The sequence below is a fragment of the Microtus oregoni genome, unplaced genomic scaffold (genome assembly GCF_018167655.1).
Source record: "Microtus oregoni isolate MIOR12 unplaced genomic scaffold, Mior012 000011F_ref0000422, whole genome shotgun sequence".
NCBI classification, from domain to species: Eukaryota; Metazoa; Chordata; class Mammalia; order Rodentia; family Cricetidae; genus Microtus; species Microtus oregoni.
This window is the reverse complement of record NW_024543070.1, coordinates 42,312,417-42,332,983: the sequence shown is the minus strand read 5'-3', so window position 1 is coordinate 42,332,983 and position 20,567 is coordinate 42,312,417. Positions and strand designations below refer to the sequence as shown.

The 20,567-nt window shown below is 42.4% G+C and overlaps 1 protein-coding gene across 1 annotated transcript; it reads left to right on the top strand.

Moving 5' to 3' along the window:
* Positions 1-6,254: 6,254 nt before the first annotated feature.
* On the top strand, positions 6,255-18,036 carry Snrpd1 (small nuclear ribonucleoprotein D1 polypeptide). The gene is made up of 4 exons (XM_041660346.1): positions 6,255-6,381; positions 12,811-12,887; positions 15,451-15,642; positions 17,862-18,036. The coding sequence occupies exons 1-4, from the start codon at positions 6,368-6,370 to the stop codon at positions 17,936-17,938; spliced, it is 360 nt and encodes a 119-aa protein (XP_041516280.1). The 5' UTR covers positions 6,255-6,367; the 3' UTR covers positions 17,939-18,036.
* Positions 18,037-20,567: the final 2,531 nt, after the last annotated feature.

The window sequence follows — 20,567 nt, the reverse complement described above, 5'->3', positions numbered from 1 at the left end:
CACAAAGTTGGTTTCTGATCTCTGTTTGTGCCTACACACAAGTGCACACACACAAGTACACAATGATAAAATGTTTGAAACAAAAACAGCAACAAAAATGGGCCAGGAAGCTGTTTTGCAGGTAAATGCAGGGGCTTCCTACTAAGCCTGACACCAGAATTTGATCCCTGTAACCAACAAGGTAGAAAGCAATTTGCCCTGCTCTCCCTTTTCGCCCTAGCACTCCTGCTGTATATGTTTTCTGAGATAGAAACATTCCACCCTGGAGGAAGCTCCTTAAGCCAGAAAGTAAACAACTCAAAGTAACTTCAGGAAGTCCCCAAAACTGATCAGCTTCACTAGGCCCCTCCCGTCCAGAATAAGTAATAAAAGCAGAGAGACCCTCTCTGAAGAGCAGAGCCAAACTTCAAAGAAGACTCTCTGAGGTGAGCTGCCAAGAATACTCTGAGATCAGACCACCTGCCTGGAAGATGTTTAGTCCAACTGAGGCACATGGGCACGCTCCAGCCTGTAGCTGCTCTAGGCTGCTAGCTCTCTGAGCTGTCCCTAATGTTAGACTGCTACCGCAGTAGCCGGCTCTGCTGCTGGAACAGTTATGTCACCACCTGGGGTCAGGTGCCTTTTCCTGTCAGCACTGTGACATGTGCGCCCCTTAAAAGTGTCTGACAAGCACAGTTTGCTGTCTTGCCTCTTGCTCCTCTCTTGCCTCTTCTTTCCTCTCCTGCTTTTCTTATCTTTCTTGTTTGCACCAGACTTTTCCTTTTGGGCCAACAACCAGCTCCCAAATCATGACACGGAGACTATCATAGTTTTGAATGCTTGGCCTACTTCAGGCTCATTTCTGGCTAGCTCGTTTAATTTAAGGTAACCTGTTTCTCTTTATGTACCTTGAGGCTTTTTACTTCTTCTGTGTATTTTTTTATTGCTTCTCATGTCTGCTGGCTGGCTGCTGCCTGGCTGGTTCTGGGCATGTCCCTCTCTTTCTCTTTATTCTCTCTTCTTTCATTTCTCTCTCCTCTCAAGCCTAGATTTCTCCTCTTATTAATTCTCTCTGCCCACCAGCCTATCATTTCTCTGACTAGCTATTGACCATTCAACTCTTTATTAGACCAATCAGGTGCTTTAGGCAGGCAAGGAGAAACAAATGCAACACATCTTTACATAATCAAACATGCCTTTACACAATAAAGGAATATTCCAGAGCATAAAAAATGTGACATATCTTCATATAGTTAAAACAACATTCTACAACACCTGTTTTCTCTGTCTGTCTGTCTGTCTGTCTGCCTCTCTCATGTCCCCACTCTAAGATGGCCTTTTATTCTTCTCTTCCCTCCTTCCTCCTCCTCCAATAAACCTCTTGCACTAACTCTGTTGCTCATGTCATGTTTGCTTAGTGGCATACTTTGGCAGGGTCCACTGAAAGATACCCAGTTTGCCTTTCTTTTTATTCTTTCAACCTATACTGGGGTGGACTTTGGTTGTCTTTGTGACATTTCTGCTCCTGTAAGTGACTCCTTTAAGGAACACTAGCCTACTCAAACATGTGGCTTTGGCAGGCCTTGCCCTTCTCCCCCATTCCCTCTGCTTTGGTAAAAACCAATAGAGTTACATTCCTAAAACTAGCCCCAAGGTCTATTCCCTTATTTGGCCGCTTCCTCCTTCTGAGGCTGACTACCAAAGTCCAGAAATCAAAAGCCCCCATTAAATTAATCACCTCCTTCTAACATGGGAATTCTCCCTTTACCTTTATAAACCACCATTTGCCTCTGCGTTTCCTCTCCATTCAGAGGCAATCCTTTCTCCCTCCAGGAAAATCACCCCTTCCCTTCTCCCCACCCGCATCTCCTCTACCACAGCATCCTAGCCCATTCTAACATGGATCTCCCCTTTTCCTGCTCTTAAAAATCACTCCTGCGGCCGGGCAGTGGAGGCACACACCTTTTATTCCAGCACTCGGGAGGCAGAGGCAGGTAAGTTTGAGGCATGCCTGGTCTACAAGATCTAGTTCCAGGACAGGCACCAAAGCTACAGAGAAACCCTGCCTCAAAAAAAAAAAAAAAACCGAACAAAACAAAACCCTCACACCTGCAAGGTCATTTGCTATTGTTTTTCTGTGGAAAGCAGCCACTATAACTTCTCTTCCCAGTTTAATAAAAGATCTCTCTGTGAAAACAGGTGTTTGGGTGTGGTTGTGGGGGGGAGCCCCCCGCTATGTGGGGGTGCCTCTTTCACCCATCACCCACACTCCTATAAGTAACCCTGCCAAAATTCACTGGTTCACCAAGTTGGACTTTGGAAGAATCACTGCTCTGGTCTTTGTGGGGCTCCCTATCTTGGGTGAGTAGATGTATGTATGTATGTGTTGTGTCTCCCTGGGAAAAGTTTGGTTTCTTTGGTTTTTCAAGATAGGGTTTCTCCATTTAACAGCTCTGGCTGTTCTGGAACTTGCTTTATAGACCAGGCTAGCCTCGAACTCACAGAGATCTGCCTGCCTCTGCCTCCCAGATACTGAGATTAAAGGCGTGTGTCGCCTTGGTGCAGCCATGAATTTTTTATTCTTAAGAGAGAGAAAGAAATATTTGATAATCCAAATAAAAACTTATCCAGATCAGTTTGAAGTGATTAGTGTCCACCTAAAACTAATATAAGCTACTTTTTTAAAAGTCATTTTGGCTATTATAACTGGAAGCTGTGGGGGAGCAACTGACCTCAGACCATCCTGAAGCTCAAATTATGTCAACAGGATACTACAATGCCCACCTCTATAAGTGTTGCAGTTCTGAGGGAAAAGGTACCCTGGCAGTCAAGTAGAGGAATACAAGTCATACCGCACAACAAACCTCACAAAAGATTTACTGGGAAGAACACAGGAGAGTGGCTGCCTCTGCTCCGGAGAGAAGCAGCAGAGAACTGAGAGGGAGGCAGGCTTATTTGGGGGCTCTTAGGGGCAGAACTTTTGGAGGGGAGGTATTGGTGGGATTTCAACTCCTAAGTTTGGGACAAACTCAAGGATTGATGTAATTTTTAGCCCTCGGAGTGTGCTCGGGCCCTTTTACCCTGCACCTTTTGCTCTCCTCTGCATCCACTCTCACGGAGGCTCTGCTGACATCAGGACAAAGATCACTAGAGCTCAGGACAGACGGACAGCAGTCGAATGACAGTCCTAGGAGAAAGTTCTGATTGGTTCAGCCTTGTGATCTGCCACGCCTGAAACAAAGGCTATGGCCTTCGAGTGTGTTTTCTGGCTAAATTAAGAACTGTGACTCTATCTACTGGACTTGTTAGCCACATTTGTTTTCCTCGATGACTCCAAACTTGTTTGGTTTAGGTTCTGTTTTTGAGACTGGGTCTCGTGTAGCTCAGTTGTCCTGGAACTCACTGTGTAGCTAAAGACCACCTTCAATGTCTGAGCTTTTTGCCCCTATCTCTCAAGTGCCAAGATTAGAGACATTTATATACCATCACGTCAAGTAATGTGCTGTGCTGAAGACAGCACACAGAGCCTTGTGCATGCCAGGCAAACACATCTCCAACTCAAGATGTAGTTTCCTGTACTTTCTTATAATAATAACACCCAGTTCAGGAGCTGGAGAGATGGCTCAGTGGTTAAGAACACTTTGAAAGGATCTGGGATTAATTCCCAACACTCAATGGCAGCTCACAACTGCTGTAACTCCAGTTCCAGGGCATCTGACACTCTCACACATAATACATGCAGGCAAAACACCAATGCACATAAAAAGTAGAAATACATCATTAAAAAAAAAAAGACTGGTGGTAGCGGCACACACCTTTAAACCCAGCACTCAGGAGACAGAGGTAGGCAGATCTCTATGAGTTTGAGGTCAGACTTCCAGGGTTGCCAAGGCTACATAGAGAAACCCTGTATTGAAAAACAAACAGCCCCAAACAGCAACAAAAGCCCACTCATTTCTTTAAACAGGCACATTGCCCTCACTCACACACTCTCATTTCCTTACTCTCTTTTCTTTGCTGTGACCAATCTCATTAATGAAGCATATACAGTCTCTGCTACGTCACCGAGCACAGAACAATCCTACTCTCACACCCACCCTATTGCTTGCAGCAAATAGAATGTTTACTTTGTTTCATCCTGCTATCTTAACTTCAGATCACATAACAGTTTCATACTGTGAGAGGGTAAGAAATTCTTTTTTAAAAAGTTCACGGCTTCAGCAGTATCTTGCTGACCCTTGCAACATACTAAATTTAAAAAAATCAAACTCCAAAATAAAGACAAAGAAAACATGTTTGTTATTAATCTAACAACAATGCTTTTTCTTTTTCTTTTTTGGTTTTTCAAGATTGGATTTCTCTGTGTGACAGTCCTGCCTGTCTTGAAACTTGCTTTGTAGACCAGGCTGGCCTTGAACTCACAGACCTCTCTCTGCCTCTGCCTCCTGAGTGTGAATGCTGGAACTAAAGGCATGCACCACCACTGACAATGGCTTTTCAATTTAACATCTGAGAGAATTGACACTAGCATATGCATGCAATTATGCCGTGCCCACATGGCTGAGAGAGAATGAATAGGTGTCAGCTAGATTGTAAGATTACAAGCACAAACATCTGAAAAGAAGAGCTAGCTTGATGAACTACAAGACTTTAGACATTCCCGTCTTACTGAGGGGGAAAAGATGGGTCAGAAGGAAGGAGGGCCCCAAGGTGGAAAGGTTATTGTGGATTCTAAGGAGTATCTGGTGTTCAATGCTGGCATTACTGCAGTGGATGACATGACCAAGTTTTTCATTCTACTGGGGGAGACATTTGTTTGTGAATATTAATCAAGGACTGAAGGTTTATCTTGACATTACTGAAACCATCTTGAGTGGTAACTATAACAATTACCCCTGAGTCACCCTGGTCAGTTTTCCCAGCATAAAACAGACAAAATCCTGAGAGAGGTGTGTGAAGCTTTATCACCAGAGCTTGGCTTAAGAATGTGCCTGATTCTAATCTGATAGTAGCCTGAGACAGACTGCATACAGTCTGACAGGGGAGACAGACTGCGTACAGTCTGACAGGTGAAATCACTTTTACGGGGAAGAGGAGAGTTGAGATAGAGTCTACTCATGTGGTACCTGATGGTCTCAAATTTGCACCACCATGCCTAGCTCCGAAATAACCTTTACCCTATTTTATAACCTACCTATTTTCTAACCCAAATCTCAAGGACCTATGTGGTTTTTTGTTTTGTTTTGTTTTGGTTTTTGGTTTTTGGTTTTTCGACACAGGGTTTCTCTGTGGTTTTGGAGCCTGTCCTGGAACTAGCTCTTGTAGACCAGGCTGGTCTCGAACTCACAGAGATCCGCCTGCCTCTGCCTCCCGAGTGCTGGGATTAAAGGCGTGCGCCACCACTGCCCGGCTCTATGTGCTTTTCTTGATGTCCAGGCCCATGCTTCTGTTATAAGTCATCCGTAAACTGCACATTGCAATTCTGGACCTATTGCCTCCTTCTTTGGTCTCTTAGGCCCTGGGACCAGCTCCCATACATCGGGGCAGGGATGTTTTGTGGGGAATAAAAGCACTTACATCAAAGCATAATACTAGAGATACTGGATGCTGGAGAGTGCAGTAAACAGATTCAGTTTTTTTTTTTGTTTGTTTTCAGACACTAATTCTCCCGAGTACAGTAGATAAGTAAATAATTGTAAGACTCAAACAAATATGATAGTAAACCAGTATTATCCAAACTTCTTATGATAGTGGGAATTATCTACAGTATAATAAGAAACACATATAGATGTTGAGTAGTTACAATGTGTTTACTGCAAATAAGGAGTTGGATTGTTTTATTTAATTTCAACTAAAGTATCCACATATAATTTTTTAAGTCGAAGAACTTACTATATAATGAAGGGCTTATTTAAAACTCTGTCCTGAGAATGGCTTTCCTATTTTTAAGAAGGTGCTCAGTAGAGGATTAGTACAATTCACGTCCCCAGAGGAAAACCATTCTGTCCAAAGATCTGATTGGCTCAACTTAGTTGTCAAACCGACTAGGGACAACTTGCGGGACTAAGTTCTCTGCTTCCAGCATGTGTGTCCCAAGGATCAAACCTAAGTCTTAGAGGTTCTCTCAGAACTCCCATAAATGGTTTTAACGTTTGTGAATCCTCCTGCAGACGTCTTCCACCAGCCATCACGCATTCAGAAGGCGCAAAGCACTCCTCCCGTCGCTAGGGGCCGCTGTCGCTCTCCCGGCCGCCGGAAGGCAGCGCGGCTTCCGCGTTTTTCGCCGCGCATCCGCAGCCCTCTGCGCGCTCTTCCGGCCATTCATACGGCTTGTCTGGGAGTCTTTGGGGCCTGAATTCCGTGTCCGGAGGGAGGCTGCAGCGCTAGGATGAAGCTCGTGAGGTGAGGAGGCTCCCCAGGCGGGGCGAGGGCGGCGGGAACAAGGTTTGGGCGGGCTCGGAGAGTCGGGCTTCTTTGCTCGCAGGGAGGCGGGAAAGCCGCGTGCGCGCGGCCTGCTAACGGCCTCCGCCCGCACGCCCGCCCTTCTCGTTGCCGCGGGAGCTCGGGCGAGGGGTCTGCGCGTCCCTGCCCCGCGGCTCTTCCCGGAATGGAGAGACCCAACCGCCACTGCCCACCTCCAGTGCCCCGGCTTAAACCGAGCGGTGACCGGTTTTCCTAACAAGTCGGGCTCCTTGCACCGAAGAGAACTAGCATGGCTTTCTTTTCAGATAACGATGCCGACTTGCTAGACGCTTTAGATTAAGTTGTCCTTTATTTTGGACCGGTTATCCGAACAGTGTAACGGCTTTCGATTCACGAAAGATCATGTTCCGGGGTGGGACAGAAATTAACAAGTTACTTTCGCCCTATTGCACAGATTGTGTCGGTTAGTGGAGCCTTGTTTGCTGGTGTGATTACTTCCAAACTAAATAGACTTGAGGCCAAACCTGAAACGGCATAATACCTAAGCCAGTGGTAAGAAATACTTAGTTTCTTCAGTCAAGAACTGTTTTACCCGACCAGACTGCCGTTGGCCATCTCTTAAAGTAGTTGTACAGTAATCAAGAAATTATCTTATGGCGGGGGGGTGTTTGGAGACAGCGTTTCTTTGTGTAGCCCTGGCGTCCTGGAACTCACTCTGTAGACCAGACTGGCCTCGAGCTCACTGAGATCCGTCTACCTCTGCCTCCTGAGTGCTAGGATTTAAGGCGTGCGCCACCAAGCCAGGCTACAAGATTGCGTTCTTTGCTGTTTAATGATGGAGGCAAAATAAATTACTTCTGCTCTTTTTGAAATAGTAACTACTCTGTTCTGGGGGAGTTGGTACAGAAGGCATTTAAGGTTAAAAATAAGTAAAACTCCACCGGCTCTGGGGATGGTGCCCAGAGAGCTTCCAGTAACCATTTCTGCCTCTGAGCTACAGCCCCAGACAATTCGTGTTTGGACTATAATGTTAGGTAGAAAGGCTCAGAGTTTAAAGTTCGCTCTTGCCATTTCCATACTGCCTAATGTATTTGCAGTAACTTAACGGTTTCTCATTTAAAGATTCTGTTAGGATAAATTTGCTTTAAGGCGGTGGTTCCACCTAGACCTCCAGGCAGCATCCTAGGCACGTTCTCACTCTGCTACTGGTGGAATTATTTTTTTCCCTTCAAGACAGGGTTCCCCCTGGCTAACCTCTAACCTCTGCTGTCCTGGAACTCTGTAGACCAGGCTGGCCTCGAACTCAGAAATCTACTTGCCTCTGCCTCCCAAATGCTGGGATTAAAGGCTTGACAGCCTCTCCTGCTGATGTGAGAGCGCCAGATCCCATTACAGATGGTTGTGAGCCACCATGTGATTGCTGGGAATTGAACTCAGGACCCCTGGAAGAGTAGCTGGTGTTCTCAGCCGCTGAGCCATCTCTCCAGCCTTGATGTGATTTTTTTTTTTTAATGGTTTGTCTTGAATCCTAATTTTTGTAGTGCACAATATAGACATTTCTTATAGGAGAATGTGAAGATGGTTGTTTTGATGAGTGTGCGTTTTCAGCGGGCTTTCTCGCTTGTGCCTCAGTTAGTGGGACTGCAGTCATCCTTTGTCCCATTGCCTCCTCGCTCAAACCTGGGAAGTGGGCTTTTTTGGTTACTTTTCTCCTAATCTGCCTGTCATCTGTCAAATTGCCAATTTTTCTATTTTTCTGAATGAAAATACCTCTCACCATGTCTTTGGTTTTCTGATCAAATAGTGAGAATTTAGATACTAAAAGGACCCCATGTACCTGACTGTTTGATGTCCCACTTGCATTAAAAAGAGAATTCCAGCCCAGCGGTGGTGGCGCACACCTTTAATCCCAGCACTCTGGAGGTAGAGGCAGGCGATCTCTGTGAGTTTCGAGGCCAGCCTGGTCCACATAGTGAGTCCCAGGACAGCCAGGGCTACACAGAGAAACCCTGGGGTGAGGGTGGGAGAATTGGAATCCCAGCATTGGGGAGGCAGAGTCTGAGTTAAGGCTAGCCTCATCTACAGATTGATGAGTGTGAGTCTGAGTTAGAGGCTAGCCTCATCTACAGATTGATGAGTGTGCATTCCACAGAGAAACCCTGTCTCAAAACAACAGCAATAATAAGAAAATTCACACAATGAAGGATTCACTGGAAAATTGAGACCCTGGAAGTCACTGTGTACCCCATGCTGACTTCAGATTTCTGAATCATCCTGCCTCAGCCTCCTGAGTAACTAAGATTACAAGTCTGTGTCTAGATTTGTAATCTTAAGGAAATTCTTTAGCAGAATATTATCTCTAAGAAAGGATCCTTTTTCCACATACCCTTTCTTTCTGAAACAGTTCCTCTTGCTGTTCTGTTTTGTTTTTCGAGGCAAGGTTTGAAGCTTTCATGGAACTCTCTCTGTAGACCAGGCTGGCCTCCAATTCACAGAGATATACCAGCCTCTGCCTCCCTGGGTGCTGGGGTTATAGGAGTGCACCATCACTGCCTATTCCAGTTCCTGCTTCTTGAGTGCTGGGATTAATTAAAGATCTTTGCCCCCATGCTTAACAAAGTAATTTTTAAGGTTGGATTCCTTTAGTTGCTGAAACATTCAACCCATGCTCAGTGTAAATTATAATTCACTGTTGCCTATAGAAAGGCCCTGCTACTTACTTCCATAGTAGAATGGTGGGGAGAATAGGATGGTAATATTACTTGTGCAGTTTAGTGTAGTGGACACTGTAGTAGTTTACAAAGGATATTGAAAAAAAGTAAGATAATTTAGAAAATATGAATATGAAGTGTTGTTAGATGATACTGTATGATTATCGTTGCATGGCCATTTGGCTAAAATAAAGCATGGGTGATGGTGTAGAATTATTTCACTGCATGTAATTGTGGTGTTGTAAACTATAGATTAGAAAGTCTGAACATGAAGTGTCTGCCAGGTGCTGCAGTGTTCTCGGTTGTGGAGTTAGGGTTGCTGTGGAAGAATGTCCTCATCAATGCCAGCACCCTTCTTTCAGATGGGTAAGGTGAAAGTGTAAATACTGAAGAGAAAGAACAGAGAGGCAACATTTTGATAGTTTGTGACCTCTTCAATTTTATTCATTTGCAGTATAGCATGATAAAAAAAATTAGGGCAGAGGAAGAGTAGATGAAATGAAAGACACACAGGTTAAAAAAAAAAGACACACAGGTTATTCACCATGTATTGAAAAGACCCCTGTCAAGGGGAGAGTTATAAAGGAAGTTTTTTTTTTCCGGAGGTTTACATTTCTAAATCTATAAAAGGAGAAAATGCTTTTGCAGCTCTACTATGGGAAACACCATCTTAAAAGTCTGAGCTACAAAAGGCTCGTACCAGAATAAAATGGAAAGAAAAAGCCAGAAGGCTGGAGAAATGGCTCAGGTTAAGAGCACTGGTTGTTCTTCCATAGGATCTAAGTTCAGTTCCCAGACCCACAGCTGCCTGTAACTGCAGTTCTGGGAACCTAGGGACCTCTTCCAGACATAGGCGCCAGACATGTGTTGCACACATACACCACACAGGCAAAACATTCATACTGTATTATATATAAATATAATTTTTGTTTGTTTTTCTTTCTCTCTGTAGCCATGGCTGTTCTGGAACTTGCTCTGTAGACCAGGCTGGCCTCAAACTTACAGAGATCCAATCACCTCTGTCTCCCGAGTGCTGGGAGTAAAGGCATGTACTACTACCTTGCTTAAATAACATTTTTTTAAAAATATTTATTTATTTATTATGTATACAGTATACAATATTCTGTCTGTATGTAAATAACATTTTTTAAGGAAAAGAAAAAGCCAGGCGTGGTGATATGTGATTGGAAATTGTAGTCAAATGTGTCATGGACTGATAAAAGCTCAAACTGATGGAGAGTGTGTGAATAATCAATTCACAAAAGAAATACACATTCTATATTCATTAAAGGTACTAAATCTCAGGCAAATTGCCACTATCTCTCCTTCTTTCCTCCTCTTTCCTTTGTTTTTATTATTGTTGTTGTTGTTATTATCTAGATTTATGTGTATGCATCACATATTTGTCTGATGTTTATGGAGTAGTTACAGACAGTTGTAAGGTGGCATGTGGGTTCTGGGGACCTAACCGGGGTCCTCTGGGATAAGCAGCCAATGCTCTTGACTAGCTGCAAAGCCATCTCTCTAGCCTCTTCTTTGAAACAGTCTCATTTGGCCAGGCTGTATAGCTAAGCCCTTGAATTCCTGTTCCTTCTACCCTCATTTCCCAAGTATTAGGATTACAAGCATACATATTTCCTAGCTTTGCTCATTAGAAAATAAATTATTACTATTCTTTGTGTTCTTGCACACAAGAGGTGTACATGTACATTACAAGACAATTTGGGGGAGTTTATTTTGCCTTCCACCAGGGTCCCAGAGATTAAAACTCAGGTCCTCAACCTGTATAGCAAGTGCTTTTGCCTGCTGAGCCATCCTGCCAACCCTGCTTGGTATTTGAATTCATTAGTTTTGTTATTGATGATTGTTGTTTTTGAGGCAGGATCTCGATATATAGCCTTGGCTGGCTTGGTGCTCACTTTGTAGACCAGGCTGGCATTGAACAGATCCACCAGCCTCTGCCTTCCTGTTGAAATTAAAGGTTGCCACCATGCCTGGTTCAATTTTTTTTTTTTTAAGATAATTATCAGGGTACTGGTGGTGCACACCTTTAATCCCAGCCTTTGGGAGGCATAGGCAGGCAGATCTCCATGAATTCCAGGACAACCAAGGCTATGAAGAGAAACCCTGTCTAGGGGGCAAGAAAGATTACAATTATTTGTGTGGAGGGTTGGCATTACTGTGTGTACAAAGGTCAAAGGACCCTAGGGGGAGTCAATTCTCTCCATCATTTTGGCTCCAGGGATCAAACTTGGATCGTCAGGCTCTGCAGCAAGTGCTTTACCCTCCGAGCCATCTTGCTATGTATGTCCTTCACTCTCTTTTTGCATAGATAGAAAATAGGAAGATTGGTTATTGATATTGGTGAGTGTTTGCATAAATGAGTTTGTAATGTTGAAAACGTTCACAGTGAGATAATTGGTATTTCCATATAGTAGACTGCTATCTAACTCTTGGGATATTTGTTTTTAAGGAATCATCTCTAGTGTAAACTGCTAAATAAGGTCTAAGTGTTAGGATGCTATTGAAGAATGGCCTACTTTGTGTGAAGTCAGATCTTACATGTGTGCCTATGAGTTATAAGAATATCCCTAGTCACCAAGAATGCAGGGAGAGAAAAGAGGTTCTTTATCTCTGCCATGTAACCTTATGCTACTAGTGATAAGTCTTATTTTTTGTGGCTTAAAATTAGTCTAGAATCTTTTATTTTATTTTTTTAAATTTATTCATTTATTATGTATACAATATTCTGTCTCTGTGTATGCCTGAAGGCCAGAAGAGGGCACCAGACCTCATTACAGATGGTTGTAAGCCACCATGTGGTTGCTGGGATTTGAACTCAGGACCTTTGAAAGAGCAGGCAATGCTCTTAACCTCTGAGCCATCTCTCCAGCCCAGTCTAGGATCTTTTTGTTAAGATAGTATCTCACTTGCTGTATAGACCAGGCTGGACTCCATTTCACAGAGACTTAGCTGCCTCTGCCTCCCAAGTGCTGGAATTAAAGGCAAGCCCACCACACCTGATACTACTCCAGGATCTTGAATGTCTTCATTTGAGGTGGTTTTCTAGCAGTTTACAGTATTTTCTAGTCCAGAGCTCAGAACGGTTTTGAACCTGGTTCAACACAGAATCACAGACTCAAGCATGAACTTTGTAGATGACATTATTGTGTCAGATATACATTTGAATACTCTTATAGTCCATGGGCTGTGGTTTGGACACCCCCAATTCTTCATCCAGTGTGGTCCAAAGAAGCCAAAAAGGTAGGCACACCTGTAGTAGACAGATGCTAGATGACAGCTTATTACTTCATTCCTTTATAAGTTTGAGAGTTTAGTTCAGGAAAGTTAAATACACTATATTATTAATATGAATTGTTAAAATATGTTTATGTGTATGAGTGTTTTATCTGCATGAATGTAGTGCACCAGAGCTTGCCCGATGCCTGTGAACATCAAAATAGGGCTCCAGGCCCCTGGGACCTGGTGGTTTTAAGCTTTCATGTGGGTTCTGGGACTTAAACTGGGTCCTCTGCAAGAGTAACAAGTGCTCTTAGTTCTGGTCAAGTGTCCAGATCCCATACGAATTGTTGCAGTATCATTTTGAAGGTTTTGAACTCTAGCAATTTCACCCTACCAGCTTCACAAAAAGACTTCTAAATGTTACAGGTAAAATTCAGTACTTTTTATTTTATAGATTTTTGATGAAATTGAGTCATGAAACCGTAACCATTGAATTGAAGAATGGAACACAAGTCCATGGAACAATCACAGGTGAGGATATATTCTTGTGCTACAACCAAACCACATTGCCAGGTGCTTTTGTTTTTATAGCTTGTATACCTTTGCTTGTGTGTGTTCTTCTCCATAAAATGTTGCTTCTTTCAAAACACTTCTGAGACTTTACACTTTTATTATGTTTGTGTTTCACATTTGACTAATTTTTTTATTACTGTTACTATATATGTATGATTGATTTCATTATGGTATTTTCATACAACTGTATTTTTATCTTTTATTGTCCTCTCCTCTTCCGCTACTGCTTTCTTATTCCCACCTATTCATCCTCCATGTGCCAGTCTTTATTTTTTACTGACCCACTGAGTTTTGGAACAATTTCTTAGCTAATAGTAGGCATTCCAAAAGTTTTTTTAAGTGATTATTTAAAGAAAGAAAATAATATCTTAATATGTGTTCATATTCTCATGTAAGTCTAGTGTTTTAGTAAACAAAGATGTAATGGGATGTCATTTTATGGTTATTCTCGGACTTGATGGTACCAATTGTGAATGGAACTTGCCTATTAAGTTTTGTATGGTATGGCACCATATCTAAGGAAGTACAGCTGCTACCCTTGTTAAAGTGTCCTGATTAGTGATTTGGTCTACTTCCTGCAGAACACAGTTGGGCGTTGTGGAAGAGCTGGGGTGGGTTTTGTTGTGGTAGTGTTCCCTCCGCCCTCTATTTCTAGGTAGTCTTATGTATTCTAGAACTACTCTCAAACTCTCTGTGTATGGTTAAGGATGGCCTTGTTTTCCTGCCTCTAGCTCCTGGGTGCTGGGATTATAAGTGTACACAGCACACCTCTTTTATTTGGCAATGGGGGTTGAAACCAGGGCTTCATATCTAACAGCTGAGCTATCCCCAGCCCCCAGAATGGCAATCTTGCTCTTTTTTTTTTTTTGTCAAAATCTAATGATAAAAGCTCTACTACTAAAAAAAAACAAACAAAAACACAAGTTTCACCATATACATAATAGGTGCTTAGAAATGGATGTCCCAGGAGGAAGGTTTCAATAAACTGGGAGGACAAAATTTAGTAAAGATCTTATTCCCTCTAGTGGACAGTCACTGTTGAGACTTCAGTATCTTATATGAACACACACACACTTATACACTCAGCTCAGTCATCACAGTGTGCTATATGCCATGAAGGTAGTGAGAGACTAATTAATGTCTTAATGTGTAGGTCTTAGAACATAAGAGATCGTAAGTCTCTCTGCTTCTCCTTGCCTACATAAATCAGTGTCCCTAGGAGGCAGAGGAGGTGGAATATATCGAGGCTATATCATAGGAAGGGGAAAGGATTTGTTGGTCCTTTTTTTTTTCCTAAGACAGAATTTCTCTGTGTAACCCTGGCTGTCCTGGAACTTGATCTGTAGACCATGTTTGCCTTGAACTCAAAGATGCACCTGTCCCTGCCTCCTGAGTACTGAGAGTAAAGGCCAACGTTCCCATTTCCCAACCCTCTTCTTGTTTGTTTTCTTTTTTTTTCTTTTCTTTTTCTTTTTTTTTTTTTTTTTGATTTTCAAGACAGGGTTTCTCCGTAGCTTTATGGTTCCTGTCCTGGAACTAGCTCTTCTAGACCAGGCTGGCCTTGAACTCACAGAGATCCTCCTGCCTCTGCCTCCCAAGTGCTGGGATTAAATGCATGCATCACCACTACCCAGCAAAAAAAAATTTTTTTTAAATAAATAAATAGACATGTTAAGCTGGTTGAGGTGTTGGTTGCCTGTAAACCAAGTAAGCACTAGGGAGACTTAGACAGGAGAATCACAAGTCTGAGGTCAGCCTGGGGTGCAAAGATAGACTTTGTCTTAGGAAGGTAGGGGAGGAGTTCCTAGAGACAGGTGAAAAATAGCATAGGTCTTTAAAAAGAAAGTTGAACATGGTTGATAGAATGTTGGATAAGGAAAATTATGGAGACAGCGGGAGAATTGTGCCACAAACACTATCTAATCCTGGGACAAGAATTCCGTTTTGAAAGTAGTGGGCTTAAGACATACGCAATATTCACGTTCCTTCACAGCTTGCTATATTTCATTTCCTTTGTCTACCAGATAGGTTCTTTGTAGTCCAGCTCTCCTTGAACTCGTGGCACTCCTCCTGCCTCAGCCCCTTGAATGCTGAGATTCCAGGCATGACTTAAGCATACCATCATGCATCCTATTCAGTGCACGTACTTAGCCTGCACAGTAGTACCATGGCTAGGAAGGGGCTTTATAAAGGAGCAGTTACTGGTTTATATTGCATCCCCCCATTGTGCATGTAACTAACAGATTAGATAACTTTTTTAATTTAAGGATTTATTTTTTTTTTATACAGTGTTCTGTCTGCAGGCATGCCTGCATGCCGGAAGAGGGCATCAGATCTCATTATAGATGGTTGTGAGCCGTCATTTGGTTGCTGGGAATTGAATGTAAGACCTCTTCTTCCAGAGGTTTTACATTCTTAACCTCTGAGCCATCTCTCTAGCCTCCAGATAATACTCTACAGGATTATTTCAACTGTGGCAAGATAGATTGCCTTCTGGTAATTGTTCTGTTTTCCTCCTTAGGTGTAGATGTTAGCATGAATACACATCTTAAAGCTGTGAAAATGACCCTGAAGAACAGAGAACCTGTACAGTTGGAAACATTGAGTATCCGAGGAAACAACATTCGATACTTTATTCTACCAGACAGCTTACCTCTTGATACATTACTTGTGGATGTTGAGCCTAAGGTGAAGTCTAAGAAGAGAGAAGCTGGTAAGTGTGAAGGTGTTTTGTGTATAGTGTATTTAAATCTTAATTCACTGTTGAAAATACCTTTGTGAACAACAAGGGTGTTTTGTTGCTTGGAACATCTTATACTTATGAGTGCATGTGACAGCTTCTGAAGTTGCTGTGGAGACAGGTCAGCCATGCCGTTCTTATGTAATCTCAGCATTCAAGAGGCTGAGACAGGAGGAGTGCCACAAGTTCAAGGAGAGCTGGACTACAGAGAAAGAACCTATCTGGTAGACAAAGGAAATATATAACAAGCTGTGAAGGAATGTGAATATTGTGTATACCTTAAGTTCACTACTTTCAAAACGAAATTCTTGTCCCAGGATCGGATAGTGTTTGTGGCACAGTTCTCCCGCTGTCCCCATAATTTTCCTTATCCGTCATTCTATCAAGCTGTGTTCAACTTTTTTTTTTGGAGGCTGGCGGCACAGCTGCCTCTTCTTATTTTAGATACTTTGTGAAAATTCATTGTGAATCTTCTTGCCCATACAGCTAAGAAAACGTTAAATTTTGTTGACTTATTGGCTGATTCTCTTGTCTTTGTGCCTTCTCATTCTAGCTTCTGCTGTCAGTTGGCACAGACTTTATCTCAAGCCTCCCTTCAGTTTTCATAAGCTCCTGTTGCTGTTGTCTTAGGGTTTTATTCTTTTTTTCTTTTTTCTCTTTTTTTAGGGGGCGGGGTTTGGTTTGGGTTTTTGAGACAGGGTTTCTCTGTAGCTTTGGAGCCTGACCTAGAACTAGCTCTTGTAGGACAGGCTGGCCTCAAACTCACAGAGATCCTCCTGCCTCTGCTTCCCAAGTGCTGGGATTAAAGGTGGGTGTCACCACCGCCCGGCAGGGCCATTGTTTCATAGATGTTTAATATGCTGACTTTGAGGTGGTTTTTGTTTTGTTTTGTTTTGCCTTTTGCCCAAAGATGCACTTGTGTTGTAGCCTGCTAGAATTAGTTATAGCACTACAAAAGCTCTTGGGGTTATCATTCTTTTTCTCGTTTAAAAAATTGTAATACGTAGCTTAAGAAACACTGATTCCATCTGTCCCTTTAAATCCCTCGCCTTGTACCGTTTTTCTAAATCTTAAGCCTTTTTGTGTTGTGTTTTGGTTCCCTCTACTTTTTCTTTCCCACCTACTTGACAAAGTAGTGAAAAACTTTACAGGATGCGTCCACATTTGTTCAGCCTTGTGTCATATCATTCTTTGTATCTAAAGATCCCGTTTCTCTAGAAGCAATTTCTTTACTAAGTGCGCACCTATGATCCCAGCACTTGAGAGGCAGAGGCAGGCTCTTTTAGTTTGAGGCCAGCCTGGTCTACAGAGTAAGAACCAGATCAGCCAGAACTAGAAGAGACTGTCTAATTAGGGTTTCCATTGCTGTGAAGAAACACCATGACCACTGCAACTCTTACAGAGGAAAACATTTATTTGGGGTGACTTACATTTTCAGAGTTCAGTCCATTTTCATCATGATGTACAGACATTTTGCTAGAGAAGTAGCTGAGTGTCCTGCATCTGGACTTGTAGGCAACAGGAGTGGTGAGACATTGGGCGTGGCTTAAGATCTTTTGAGACCTTAAAACTTGTCTCCACGGTGGTGACATACTTCATCCAGAAAGGCCACATCTACTCCAGCAAAGCCACACCTCTTAATAATAGTGAGACTCCTTTTGGGGGCCATTTTCTTTCAGACCACCACAGAGACCATATCCTAAAATGAACGGGTGGGTGACTTTACAGGCTCAGTGATAGGCCACTTGCCTGACCTTTCTGCGTGAGGCCCTGGGTTTGATCTGACTACCAGGGGGGAATAGACAGATCTTAAAATCTTAGTCTGAGTACATCAAGCAGGTACACTGGTTTGTCTTTCTGTTTTGTTTTTGTTTTGTCTTTTGTCCTCATAATGTTAAGGATATATGGCTGTGGGTTAAAGTACTAAGTTATGGTTGAACCAAACAACTTTTCAGGCTCTGTTGTTATTAGATTGTCATTTGGTATAATGTACTTGGGGTTTGTTGATTTTGGGCTAACTTGCTTGGCTTCTATTCTAGCATAGGGTATAAATCGTCCCCCTGCTGGCACTTTTTGGTTTTACACGGTAGTAGTGGTGTTTTAAGAGGTGTGGATAGTAAAGGGGTAAGCCTGTGTGGTAGCTGGGCACTGACTATTGAAGAGAATTTCACCTGCTTTAACTTTTTCCCCAGTTGCAGGACGAGGTCGAGGCCGAGGTAGAGGAAGAGGACGTGGTCGCGGCAGAGGAAGAGGGGGTCCTAGGCGATAATGTCTTTCAAGATTACTTCCAAAGTGATATGGAATTGGGGGATATTTTTTGTACAGGTTTTGTTTGTCAGTTTTTAATAAACTTAAGTGTGGGATGAAGTTTTCTGCTGATTATCAAATCAAAGTTAAAATGTCTCCTGTATACTCAGCACAGTATGTTCAATTCCTGGTGTCAGTCACATGAAATATGTGTGCACTGATGAACATGCATTAAATTTCTTTGAGTCCATTATATGGTGCCCCTTTTGAGATGAAATAAACTCTTGGTATTTCAACAGAGTCCTTTTGGGATCGGATGTAAAATTCACTTTCGTTAGTTTTACTCTGGAACCAACCTTAACCGATAAAAGCAAGCAAGAAAAAAACCCTTTATTTAATTAATTTATTTTGCTTGCCTGTGGTGGCACATGCCTGTGGTGGCACATGCCTTTCTTTGGTCTCAGCACTCAGGAGGCAGAGACAGGCAGATCTCTGATTTCCAAGACAACTAGGGCTACACAAAAAACATTGATTTTTGTTATTAATGCATTTTTGAAAAGTTATCAATAGAATATAACCTTAGATTCTCTAGAAATAAAACTCAGATGTTCATTAGATTTTCATTTGATCAGTGTAGAAGCCTTTATTTGTGCAGTGTGCCAACCAATAACTTCTTTGTCAAATGTTTATAAAGTTTTGTTTTTGGCTTTTGAGTCAGGGTCTCTCTACATAGCCCTGGCTTTCCTGAAACTCACTTTGTAGACTGGGCTGGTCACAGGGTAACTCACAGGGGTCTGCCTGCCTCTGCCTCCCATGTGATGAGATGTGTGTCCCCATTCCAGGCCTCATCAGGAGTCTTAACCAAAGTGAAAGACCTGTTTTGATAGCAGAATAATTTTTAGTTAATAAGAATTTTTATGTTTCTGTTTGCTCTATTTATTGATTGATTGATTTTGTTTTTTGAAGCAGGGTTTCTTTGTGTACCTTTGAGTCTGCTCTGCAGTAAGGGTTATCAGCTACCTGATGTGTATGGTAGAAACTGAATTTGGGTTTTTTACTTTTGGAGATAGGTCTTGAAATTTTTTGTCTTTTGTTTTGAGACAGGTTTTCTCTGTAGCTCTGACTGTTCAGGGTTTAACTCTGTAGACACGGCTGGTCTGAAACTCAGACATCTTTATTTCTCTGCCTGCTGAATTAAGGGATTAAAGGCGTGCGTTACCTCCATCCTGGCACACGTAGGTCTTACCATTCTTTTTTATTAAATTTTCCGGGAGCTAGGGAGTTGGTTAGATTTGTAAAGTACATACATACATACATAAACATGAGGCCCTGAATTCAAGAAAGTTAAGATGTGAACACCTTTAGTGCCAACATTGGAGGCAGATGCAGGCAGATATGAGTTCAAGGGGGCAGGGTTAGAGATAAGTGGATCCCAAAAGGCTCTTCAGCTGACCCACCTATTCTCAATTTTAGACCAGTGAAGGGCGCTTTCTCAAAACAAGATGGACAGTAACTCTGTGACACCCCAGACTGTCCTCTGGTCTTCATAATTATGTACACATAGATAAACAGAAATTTTCTGCAAGGGTCATTAGTTTCTAGAGGATTATTGGGGCTGGAGAGATGGCCCAGACAGTACAGGTTTATCTTCTAGAGAACAAGATCACATTCCTAGCACCCAGATGGCAGCTCACGTTGCATGTTTCTGGTACACAGACATGCATGTAAGCAATTTTGCACAATATTTGATCACTGTTAACCATAAGATTGTGTTATTGTTAAAAATCTAATTGTGTAGTTCAATTCACACAACAAAAACCTTATTGTAAATAGGATTAAAGTCAACCATATGTCAGGAGGCTGAGCAAGCAACCAGTTGACAGGAAATGAACAAGAAAATACCTTGGTAAGACGGAATCAGAAGGATGGATAGAGAAGACGCATAGGAAGGAAGGGACATTGAGTTAGAGGAATCTTGAGAAAGGCCTTTTTCTGGAATGTCAATGGAAGAGGAAGGTCAGCTAGCTTGCTGTGCTTTCTCTTCCTTCTAGAGCTAGCAGGCTTTCACCCCAGCATCTGGCACCTGAGTCTATTGGTAAAATCAAACAGTTGAAAACAACAACAGACAAAATGCCTGTGCACATTTTAAGTTTAGGGTCTGGGCTGGTGAGATGGCTCAATAGATAATGATACTTGCCCTGAGCCTGCCAACGTGAGCTTGATCCCTGGGATCCACTTGGTAAAAGGTGACCGCAACACCTACAGGTTGTGCTCTGATTGCCATGTGCACATTATGTAGCCTGCATGCTTGTACACATATATGCAAACACATGCACACAAGTGAAGCGCTTTAGTGGGTGAAGAGAAAATGCTGTGCAGACCTAATGACCCGAATACGGTCCCCAGATGGCCACTGACTCCTGGGTGTGTTCTCTGATCTGTATAGTTGCCCTTTTCTCCTCTCTGAAACATGATAAAGTAGCCATTGTGAAAGTGGTATACAAATTTAAAGACAAATAATGATTGTTTGAGACATGTTGGGTAATTTCAGCCCTTACCATCAGTTTGAGACTGTCTAAAAATGGTCTTAGCAGTATTTTAGCTGATTGGTAAATTTAAGTACTTATTCCACAATTGATATGCTTATTTTG